This window comes from Cyprinus carpio, chromosome A20, assembly GCF_018340385.1.
Source record: "Cyprinus carpio isolate SPL01 chromosome A20, ASM1834038v1, whole genome shotgun sequence".
In the NCBI taxonomy this organism is placed as follows: Eukaryota; Metazoa; Chordata; class Actinopteri; order Cypriniformes; family Cyprinidae; genus Cyprinus; species Cyprinus carpio.
The window spans coordinates 22964151-22976383 of record NC_056591.1 but is presented as its reverse complement, the minus strand read 5'-3'; the positions used below and the strand labels follow the sequence as shown (position 1 = coordinate 22976383).

General features: G+C 30.1%; 1 protein-coding gene across 1 annotated transcript; it reads right to left on the bottom strand.

Moving 5' to 3' along the window:
- Positions 1-2609: 2609 nt before the first annotated feature.
- LOC109112861 (adenosine 3'-phospho 5'-phosphosulfate transporter 1) lies at positions 2610-10850 on the bottom strand. Its single transcript, XM_042778178.1, has 5 exons — positions 10622-10850; positions 7722-7912; positions 6633-6793; positions 5404-5682; positions 2610-3692 (listed from the first exon to the last, which is right to left on the bottom strand). Exons 1-5 carry the CDS (start codon positions 10639-10641, stop codon positions 3036-3038), a joined length of 1308 nt encoding a protein of 435 aa, XP_042634112.1. The 5' UTR covers positions 10642-10850; the 3' UTR covers positions 2610-3035.
- Between the last annotated feature and the right edge of the window lie 1383 nt (positions 10851-12233).

Here is a 12233-nt window from a genome sequence, read left to right as displayed (position 1 = left end):
CGTTATCTGAGCAATCACACTCACAGATTCATTTAAACCTCCAAAACATTCGTGGGCTTTTACAGGAAATTCATATTACATACAGAAAACAAAACCTCATGTGCTCTGCTGATAAGGTGAACCACTCAAACATGTCCAGGTCACATTTCACCCCAAAATCAAAAGAAAAAAAGACATTATATTTTAACTGAAGGAACTGAAATCTGTTTTTAGGAGCATTAAGAGTTTTGAATTATGACATTATTTTCATCACAATTAAACAGATTAATTATGCAAAAAAAAATTACTAATGGCGTAAAGGAGATATTATATTATATTAACTGTTTAATATGCAATATATATATATATATATATATATATATAGATATATATATATATTATATATATATATAAATTAAATGCACTCAATGTTTTCATTTTTGCTGCTTTAAAAGAAAAATTGTCATACGAAAATCACCTTTGATAATGAGGAAAAAAATCAAAACATATCCAGACACATTAAAGTAATTGTCAAATTTCACAATGCAATAATAATAAAAATGTAAATAATAATAATAATGATGATTTAATTTTTGCTGATGTAATTGGCATGAAAATTTCAATGCAAAAAAAAAAAAAAAAAGTAAATAAAAAAATTAATAGTCCTAAAATAAGAATAATTTTCTTTATGCATAATATAATTTTAAGGCCATTGAATGGTAGCTGTCTTCATGAGATTCACCTGGTAATGCTTCTCTAATCTTAATAATAACTAAATAACATTGAAGATTTGTATTGCTAATAATAAAAATAAACCCACTAAACCAACTAAAACTACAGGCTGTAGTGAAAGTACATATTAGACCTGAATACAGTTTAAAAATAATCCTGCAACATACAAAAGGACGTAGATGCAGGACGAAAGAGATCTCACTAAATATTTTTGTAAACAAGCACGTCTACCGCAACGCCATCCTGCTGCTTTTAACACCACAAAAACTCATCCGACAAATCATATCTATTCTCAAAACGGTAACAGAAGGCAGATTGTTATTGCACGTGCAAATCAAAAACAGAAAAATAAGCTTAAAGACCAACTAAAAAGACTAAAAGTGATTATCAGCAACGAACAGGTTCTTTCAGTTTCCCCAAGAACCTTCAATATAATGAAAGAAAAAACTATATTTGCTCCAATGATATAAAGTAAACAGATGTCATTAGTATTGTATAAGTGAACTGAAGCTCCAGAGCAAATCTGTAGAAATCCTGTTCTACCAAACACTGAATCACACTGTAAAACTGGACTGGTGGCTTTTCTTATTACCTCTGCACATATTTTAATGGTAGATCATTTATAAAAATGTATATAAATAGACTCAACCTGTGACATTTTTCAGTGCCTCCCTCATCTGACCAGAAAAGCCTAAGACTCTTAAAGCGACAGCGCACCAAAATACCCTCATCCTCATTCACACTCAAGTCATTCCAAACGTGCGATACTTCTTCAGTGGAATCCAGAAAAAAAAAAGGCAGAATTAGATGAAAATATTCATGCTTTATTTCAATACAATCAAAGCATGTAATGAGGAGGTCAAGCTCCGAAAAGCTGAAAAGAAAAACACCATAAAAAACGTCCATCACTGATGGTGTGATGCTCATGAATATTCTGTTTTAAGAAAGTGATGCAGGTTTGGAATGACATGAGGGAGACTAAATGAGGACATTTTTGATTTGCCTTTAACATGCCTGATTATAATGCCATAGTAAGGGTTATGTGTTATGAAAATGCGTGAGAAACACATCTGACACCGTCTTCCTTCTGGCACTTAGAGGTCGAATTACTCCCCGAAGAATCCCAGCGTTTCCTTTCAGAGAGAATCTCACAAAACTGGTCAAAAACAGCTCATATTTCAGCTCAAAGTCAAAAATAATACAACGGATAAAGCTGTATTATTGTATTGTACTACTACTACTAAAAATAGAAAAATTAATAATAATAATAATAATAATAATAAAGGGTATTTTTAAGGAAACCAATGTCATTATGCAAATAAATTTTTTTAAATTACATTTTAAAATTAAAAAAAGCCTTTAAATCTAATTGTTTTTAAAGCTTAAATTGTCTTGTTTCTTATTATGTTTTATTATTAATTTAGTTTTTTATTACTGTATTGTAATAATAATAATAAACTATTAAAATATTATAATAATTAATATTACTGTTATTATTTGGGCAGAACATTTGCTTAAATTTCATTAAAAAAAAAACATTGTCCTTATGTAGAATATGTAATGGTCCTTAAAAAGCCTAAATTGTGTCTTATTATTTTTAACATTTTATTATTATTTAATATTTTATTATTTTATAGTAATAAAGTGGATTTGGGGAGAAATCATGCTTAATTTTCATGAAAATAATGCTACTATTTTTTTCTGATTACATAATATCATTATTTCTTATTAAGCTTTATTATTAATTTGATATTTTATTATTGCATTGAAGTAATAACAATAATAATAATAAAGAACATTTGAGTGAAAATGTGTTCAGTTTTGATGAAAATGATGTCATTATGCAAAAAAATGCAATGGTTCTTAAAAAAGGCCACATGGTCTTTTCTATTTCTTACTGTGTGTGTGTGTGTGTGTGTGTGTGTGTGTGTGTGTGTGTGTGTGTGTGTGTGTGTGTGTTTTATTTTTTTATTAATTAAATATTTTCCTTTGGACTTTGGCGTGAAATATGACCCGGACATAATGCGAACAGAACGATGGGTGAACTAACACTCCTAAACAACAGTTCATTTTCCTCTCAAAGCAAAAACTGAACGTATTAAGTACCAAATTACAAAGATATCAAAGCCTATCAGAGTCCGTGTTCACTCGATGGCTCTTGAAGTCATATCTCACACACACACACAACGCGGAGACAAAATCCCTTTAAGATAAAGAGGAATCCCTTTCTGTACCGAAACACAAACCCACAGTTCTGCAGCAAACAAAAAAGATGAATAAACCACGAAAATGTGGCTTCTGTACACATCCAAACGAGCGCTCGATTAAACCTTCTGAACTGGTGTCTGCGCGGCCCGCTTGCTGCTCTTCTTCACGCGGCTGCGGGCGTAGATGCGGAGGAAGAGGGCGAGGAAGACCACACCCACGCCCAGGGCTCCCACCAGCGTGACGGCGTGACCGTAGAGGAAGCAGGACAAGAGGATGGCGATGGCCTGCCGCAGAGTCATGATGATGGTGAAGACGGCCGCGCCGAACTGAGAGATGGTGTAGAAGATGAAGAGCTGCCCGCAGGCGGAGCAGACCGACAGCAGCACGGCGTGGAAGGCGAACTCGGAGTGACGCATCATGAAGGCCAGCGAGTCGAAGAAGGCGCCCTGTTCCAGCAGAGAGCCCACCGTCAAGAGACACGAGAACAGATTGACGCCGAACATCATCTGCACCGACGACATCTTGTACTTGAACAGGTTGTCCTGCCAGTTGGAGGTGAAGCTGTCGAAGACGATGTATCCGCCGAGGATGACCACGCCAGAGAAGGTGGTGACGGTGGACGGGTGTTTGTCCGTGGAGCTGGAGAGCAGGAACATGCTGACGCCCAGCGAGATCAGGACGGCCGTGAAGTACTCCCAGTACTCGTAGCTCTTGTGCGACACGATCTTGCCCATCAGCATCACGGGGATCACCTTAGAGGCCTTGGCCAGAACCTGCGACGGAAACACATCTCACATGGGATCGTGGCACGGGCTGACGTCTCAGTCACTGCTGCTGCGGCTCGTGCAGTGATCTCACAGAAAACATATTAAGATAGGAGAAGAAGAACAAGAGAAATGTCCAAACTGATGTGTGACCCTGGAGCACAAAACCAGTCTTAAGTGTCCATTTTTTAAAATTGAGATTTATACATCATCTGAAATCTGAATAAATAATCTCTCCATTGATGTATGGTTTGTTAGGAGGACAATATTTGTCTGAGATACAACTATTTGAAAATCTGGAATCTGAGGATGCAAAAAAAACTAAATATTGAGAAAATCATCTTTAAAGTTGTCCAAATGAAGTTCTTAGCAATGCATATTACTAATCAAAAATTAAGTTTTGATATATTTACAGTAGGAAATTTACAAAATATCTTCATGGAACATGATCTTTACTTAATATCCTAATGATTTTTGGCATAAAATAAAAAATGTATAATTTTGACCCATACAATGTATTTTTGTCTACTGCTACAAATATCCCCCAGAGACTTAAGACTGCTTTTGTGCTCAGAGGATCAATATACAGACCTATACGGATTTATTTTAAAGATTTATTTTTCATTTATACTACACATATTAATTTTAAAGATTTATTTAACAAATACACACAAAAATTAATTATTTATTACAATCAAACAAATTACAGTGCAGAATTTATTACAGTGCAGAATTTTCTTGGAGTGAAATCTGTTTTATAATCTAAAACATTATAATAAAAACGCATGCCATAAAAAAATCTTGTTCACTGAAATTATATTCTGTTAAAAGTATTGTTAAAATTGTGTTTTTAACATATTTATTCATCATTGGTAATATTTGCTGTACTGCCTTCACAGTGATTTAAAAACTTAATTCTTGCATTTAAATAAATTCTTATATTTAATATTTTGTATAATTCTATTTGTATAATAAATCCTTATATAAAGAGTAAGCACTATAATTTACCCTATTGAGAATCAATCTAATATTACAACTGAGAATAATGGGAATTACTTATATTATTTTTATATTATATTATATTTATTGTCTTATCTTATATATTTTTTTTATTTTTATAATATATAATATTTATTGTTCTTATCTTATATTACATTATATTTTATTATTTTTATAATATATTATATTTATTGTCTTATCTTATATTACATTATATTTTATTATTTTTATAATATATAATATTTATTGTCTTGTCTTATAAATATAATATAATATAATATAATATATAAATATAATATAATATAATATAATATAATATAATATCATATAATATAATATAATATAATATAATATAATATAATATAATATAATATAATATAATATAATTAATATAATATACTGGAAAACCCCCATAAAATTAAATTGCATACATAAATTGTGGAAATGAGAATTTGGGTGAATGTGAGGAAAATATTGGCAAAATAATTAAAACAATGCACATCTAATGATCTACTGAAATGTGGCCATATCACAATCTTTAGTTTTTACTTTTATATTGTATTTCTTGTACAATATAAATGTATTTCTTGTACATCTGTTATGATTATTTTAAAATCCTTTTTATGTAAAGAACTTTGAATTACCTGTGTGTATGAAATGTGCTTTTTAAATCTAACTTGCTTTACCATACAGCTCATGTACCCAGAATGCCGTGCTGTACCTGTGTGGGGAAGCTGATGTATTTGAGCGCTTCATACTGGCACCAGCTGCTGAGGATGTTGGAGAGCGAAGCGAAGGAGTATTTGTACATGGGTGCACCGTGGCGGGGCTGTTTGAGAAGGACGCACCACAGACCGGACACCGTCAGCGCCAGGATCCGGTTCATGAACACCAGAAACTGAGAGTCTCTGAAGCGCTCGCCGCTGCCTTCCACCTCGCTCGCGCCGTACGAGCGCGTCATGACCCGCTCCTGAAGAACACCCCACGTCAGGTACGACGCCTGCACCAGAGGGGAAATATACAGATGTTACTGTGAACACATGAAGACTATTAACTTGTGCAAAGAGTTCAAGCTAAAACTATTATAAAAAAAAAATTAAAACTCTTGCACACACAGTTATAATACAACAACTCAAAATAAAAAAAAAATACCATTTAAATAAAAAAATGAATTAAAGCAGTTAAGAGTATAATGAGTATTACAACTGAGAATAAAGAGAATTAAATTAAATAATTTAAAAAAATAAAGAAAAAAATAAAATATATTATACTGCCTTCATGGTGATTTTAATTAAACAATAAATTATTGAAAATGTATATGTATATATATATATATATATATATATATATGTATATATATATATATATATATATATAGTATATATATATATATATATATATATATATACACAATAAAAAATAGATAGATAGATATTGTAGATATTATTGTGAACACGTGAAAAATATTAACTTGTGCACACATTAATAATAATAAAATAATTTCTTAAAACAAAAATACTATTTAAATAAAAAAAAACAATGAATCAATGAGAATAATGGGAATTACAAAAACAACTCCGAATAAATAACATAATGCATACTGTAAAAAAAAAAAAAAAAAAATTATTACTGAAATGCAAACAAATATGTATTACTTAAATTATAAAGTATTAAAAATCTTAAATGTAATTAAATTAATTAAACATTAATTAAAAATAAAAATCTATATTTAAAAAAAAAGAAAATACTGTAATTACACTATTGAGAAACTCACTAATATTTTTTAATTAATAAAATTTAAAAAAGAAACATACATAGAGATAAAAAATATTGTACTGCCTTCATGGTGAACAAATGAAGACTGTTAACTTTGTGCATATAGTAAAAAAAATAATAAAATACTGATATTGTAGATGTTATTGTGAAGACTTTTAACTATAAATGTATAACCTGGAGTCCAACAGCACAGAAGATGAGTTTGACGGCCTGTCGAGCAGATGAACTGGATTCAGACTCGTTTCTGGCCGCCGTTGAAGCGTCATCCACCAGACCAGTCTTAGATTCATTCCCAAACACACACGTCTTTATGACAGGAAAACAAAGCCCACGGCCTGCAGACAGCATCAGCAGCACGTCAAGAATCACGTTTGACAAGCGCTTTAAACTGTCAGGTTCTGAACACACATGTTCAGGATGAAAGACAACGAATTGCTTAAGAGAGAGAGAAAATGGTACTGAAACCAAAAAATAAAAATGACAATAGGCTTAAGTAGTAAAATATTAAGTTGGAAAAAATTAATTATAGTGGAAATAAGTAGGAAAAAATAAATGGTATTTTTTTTAATCATAATGGAAGTCAGAAAAAAATAAGATTATATTTAAATATATAATAATAATATAATATATATTAAAAATAAAAAATATAGTGGTCATATGTTGGGAAAAAATAAGTGGTATTTTTTTTAATCATAATGGAAGTCAGAAAAAAATAAGATTATATTTAAATATATAATAATAATATATATATAAAAAATTAAAAATATAGTGGTCGTATGTTGGGAAAAAATAAGTGGTATTTTTTTTATCATAATGGAAGTCAGAAAAAAATAAGATTATATTTAAATATATAATAATAATATAATATATATTAAAAATTAAAAATATAGTGGTCGTATGTAGGAAAAAAATAAGTTTGAAAACAATTATAGAGGACATAAGTAGACAATTAGTGGCAGAAAAATAAAAATATAGTGGTCATAAGTCAGAAAAGTGGGAAAGAAATAAAAATTTAGTGGACATAAACAGGAAAAAAATATGTTGTAAAAATAAAACTTACAGTAGACTTAAGGAAAAAACATAAAAAAAAATAATTAAACAGGAAAAAATTACATAGTAGGAAAAATATATAGTTGACATAAGTTACATTTTTATTATTATTAATTAATTAATTAATTATTATTTTTTTTTACCAAGTTTCACTTCATCTGAGCTGGGAAACAACAGAAGTAAGTGTGCTCAGATTGGGTTACTTCAACAAACCTGTTTCCAGATAGTTGATCCTCTTGAAGTATCCGATGAGAAAATATCCAGGGATGATGATGCTGGCGTAGCCCAAAACATTGAGGAACAGGCGGAAGAGCCACACGTCCTGCCAGCCGCCGAGCAGTGACGCGTCGTCAGCGTCCGCCAGCACAGACGGCACGACACACAGCGCCCCACACCAGCACAAACTACAGAGACAAACACCACACATTACTCTCCCCGCGGCCCGCATGTCCACGCCACACTGGTCAGAGCCGCCACAGCTGCAGACCTCGTCGAAACGCAACACTGGAGTTTTTAGAGAAGAAGTCAAGTGCTGCGTGATTCAGAAAGATTCCTGTGTGTCGTGTGAGCTCGGCATTCCTGGAATCCAGCCGGTCTGATCCCATTCCAACAGAACGGCTTTGTGTTCAGAGCTCAGGACAGGACAAACTAACCCCTTCTGCAGCGGTTACCTGACGCCTCCCATTAGACCTCCACTAGACCACCAGCTGAACACGCCGTTGAAGAAGGAGCACGTCATTAGAAACTCAAAGCTTCTGGAATTAATAGAATTCATTCAGCAAACAGAGCTTCCAGCGAATTTCCTCGACTCTCGCAGGTTTCATGACTACTGGATAGTGCACACTGAGTTTTCTCTCTTTTAAAATACCAGTTTCTAGCACAACTATATATATATATATACACACATATACAGTACAGGTCAAAAGTTTGGAAACATTACTATTTTTAATGTTTTTGAAAGAAGTCTCTTCTGCTCATCAAGCCTGCATTTATTTGATCAAAAATACAGAAAAAAACTGTAATATTGTGAAATATTATTACAACTTAAAATAATAGTTTTCTATTTTGAATATACTTTAAAAAAATAATTTATTCCTGTGATGCAAAGCTGAATTTTCAGCATCATTACTCCAGCCTTCAGTGTCACATGTAACATCCAGTCTATCACATGATCATTTTAGAAATCATTCTAATATTCTGATTTATTATGAGTGTTGGAAACAGTTCTGCTGTCTAATATATTTGATGAATAAAAGGTTAAAAAGAACTGCATTTATTCAAAATAAAAAAAAAATCTAATAATATATTTTTCTTTACTATCACTTTTTAGCAATTTAACACATCCTTGCTGAATAAAGTATTGATTTTATTTAAAAAAAGAAAGAAAAAAAATTACTGACCCCAAATTACTGACCAGTAGTATATATTGTTATTACAAAATATTTATATTTTAAAAACATAGCTTCTTCTTTTTTTTTTTTTTTTACTTTTTTATTCATCAAAGTATCCTAAAAAAGTGTCACATGTTCTGAAAAAAATATTAAGCAGCAGAACTGTTTCCAACTTTGATAATGAATCATCATATTAGAATGATTTCTAAAGGATCATGTGATAATGATCCTAAAAATTCAGCTTTGCATCACAGAAATAAATGATAATTAAAGTATAATACATTTAAAAACAATTATTTTAAGTTGTAATAATATTTCACAATATTACATTTTTTTCTGTATTTTTGATCAAATAAATGCAGGCTTGATGAGCAGAAGAAACTTCTTTCAAAAACATTAAAAACAGTAATGTTTCCAAACTTTTGACCTGTACTGTATATATATACACACTGCTGTTCAAAAGTTTGGGATCAGTAAGATTTGTAGTGTTTTTGCTCATCAAGGCTGTGTTTATTTCATTAGAAATACAGGAAAAAACTGTAATATTGTGAAATATTATTGTAATTTAAAATAATGGCTTTCTATTTTAATACACTTTTAGAAAATAATTTATTTCTGTGATCAAAGCTGTATTTTTTCAGCATCATTACTCCAGTCTTCAGTGTCACATGATCTTCAGAAATCATTGTTAAACGCTGCTTTATTAGCAATGTTGCTGCTTCATATTTGAATACTTGATACTTTTTTTCAGGACTCTGTGATGAATGAAAGGTATTTATTTAAAATAGAAATCTTTTCTAACAATATACACTAACGTTCAAAAGTTTGGGGTCAGTAATTATTTTTAAAATAATTGAATATTTTTATTATTCAACAAGGATGTGTTTGATTGATTAAAAAAAAGTGATAGAAAAGATTTATATTTTAAATAAACGCTGTTATTTTTTAGTTTTATTCATCAAAGAATGAAGAAAGTACCAAAGGTTTCAAAAAATATTAAGCAGCAAAACGGTTTCCAATATTGATAATAAATCAGCATATTAGAATGATTTCTGAAGATCTGAAGACTGGAGTAATGATGCTGAAAATACAGCTTTAATCACAGAAATAAAATATATTTTAAAATATATAAAAATACAAAACCAATTTTTTAAAACTGTAATAATATTTCACAGTATCAGTATTGTTTTCTATATTTTTGATCAAATAAACACAGCCTTGATGAGCAGAAGAGACTTCTTTTAAAAACATTTTATATATATATATATATATATATATATATATATATATATATATATATATATATATATATATATATATATATATAAAAAAGAGAGAGAGGATATTAATTTTTTATGTTTTTGAAAGAAGTCTCTTCTGCTCACCAAGGCTGCATTTATTTGATCTAAAATACTGTAAAATTTTGAAATATTTTTACAATTTATAATACGTCTTTTCTACGTGAATATATTTTAAAATGTAATTTATTTCTGTGATCAAAGCTGTATTTTCAGCATCATTACGCCAGTCTTCAGTGTCACGTGATCTTCAGAAATCATTCTAATATGCTGAAAAAAAAAAAAAAAAGGCAGAAGATATGCATTATTTCCACTCAACAGATTCTAATGTTGAAATGTTTCACGTCAGTGTTAAAGTGTGGTCTGAAATGTGATGCTGACGTCAGAGATGTTAGATTTAAATGTGACTGTGATGTTTGAGTACCTCCATAGAAACAGAGGCATTTTCCAGCACCGCTTCAAAACCCCCTGAAACCGCCGCTGAGAGACTTCTCCAGACCCGCTCCTGCGCCGGGCATGTATCGACGAGGCCCTCGGACAGTAATCAAACGATCAACGTCCAGGAACCGGACAAATCCCGAGTGTTTCTGACCCCAAACTTCTCGGCCTGCTTCATTCATGAGTTCATCCGGTACTGACGTGTTCACGCACGGTTACACAACTTCCGGTTGCGAAAGGAGTCACTCCTTCACGTATCCGTATAGTTTCCTCTTGGATTTAGTGTCATGAGGTATCGGTAAATATTTGAATGTTTTATTAGTCTAACAGTCACAGTTGAGAGAGTAAAATTCCCTTGGGTTTGCGGGCGGGGTTCATTATTCTTTATGAGAGACTTTTACTTTGTAATTTATTCGGCGCAGATTTAAATGCGCTGAAGTGTGTGGCGCCCCTCTGACGTCAGGCGACACTTACAGCATGAATATAATAAGAAATTATTATATTGTATATATTATATATATATAATATATAATATTATTATAATTACAGCTGCTTCTCTGTCATTTTTTTAAGATCTAAAATCTTATTAAATATTTTTTTAAAATATATGTATTAAATGTTGCACATTTTATTGTAACACTTAAATGTAGTAAAATTACTTTTTTAACAGAAATATAATATTTAGTCACCAAATATTAGAAATAAAAATTAAAACATTAGAATATTGTAAATTTACTTGAATACACATTGTTTAATTTTAATAGTTAAAATATATTCATATTATTATTTGTTTCATTTTAATATTGTTCAAATATATTTAGAAAATTGTATAACGTTTCAAAATTGCACATTTTATTGTAACACTTAAATGTAGTAAAATTACTTTTTTTAACAGAAATGTAATAGTCACCAAATATTAGAAATAAAAATTAAAACAGAAGATTGTAAATTTACTAGAATACACATTTAGTTTAATTTTAATAGTTAAAATATATTCATTAAAATTTAATAAAAGTGTTGCAATGTTGCACATTTTATTATAAGACTTAAATATGTGTAGTAAAAGTACACTTTAATGGAAAGTATTTTTTTTTTTTGTCATTAAATAAAAAAAACTAAATCATCAAAAGATTGTAAATTTTCTAGGATACATGTTTGGTTTTAGCATCTAGTTTTCTTTTATATAGTTTCTATATTATTATTTGTTTTATTTTAATATTGTTCAAATATATTTAGAAAATTGTATAACGTTTCAAAATTGCACACTTTATTGTAACACTAAATGTATGCATAAATGCATATTAAAATAAACATTTGAGTACTTTTTAGTTTCAGCTGGATTATTTTTATTAATGTATTATTTGCAAGTCATTATCTCAATAATCATATAGTGTCATATTAGAAACAAATTAATGTATCAACAATATTTAGAAGTATCAAATATTGCAAAAATATATTTTTACAATTTTGCTAAAAAAAAAAAACTTTAATTTTTTTTATTCTAAAAGTATGTTATTATTTATATATTTAGTCACCAAATACAATTCCAATCAGTATAGTCATATTAACATGAATATATTAGGGCTCAAGGATATAGA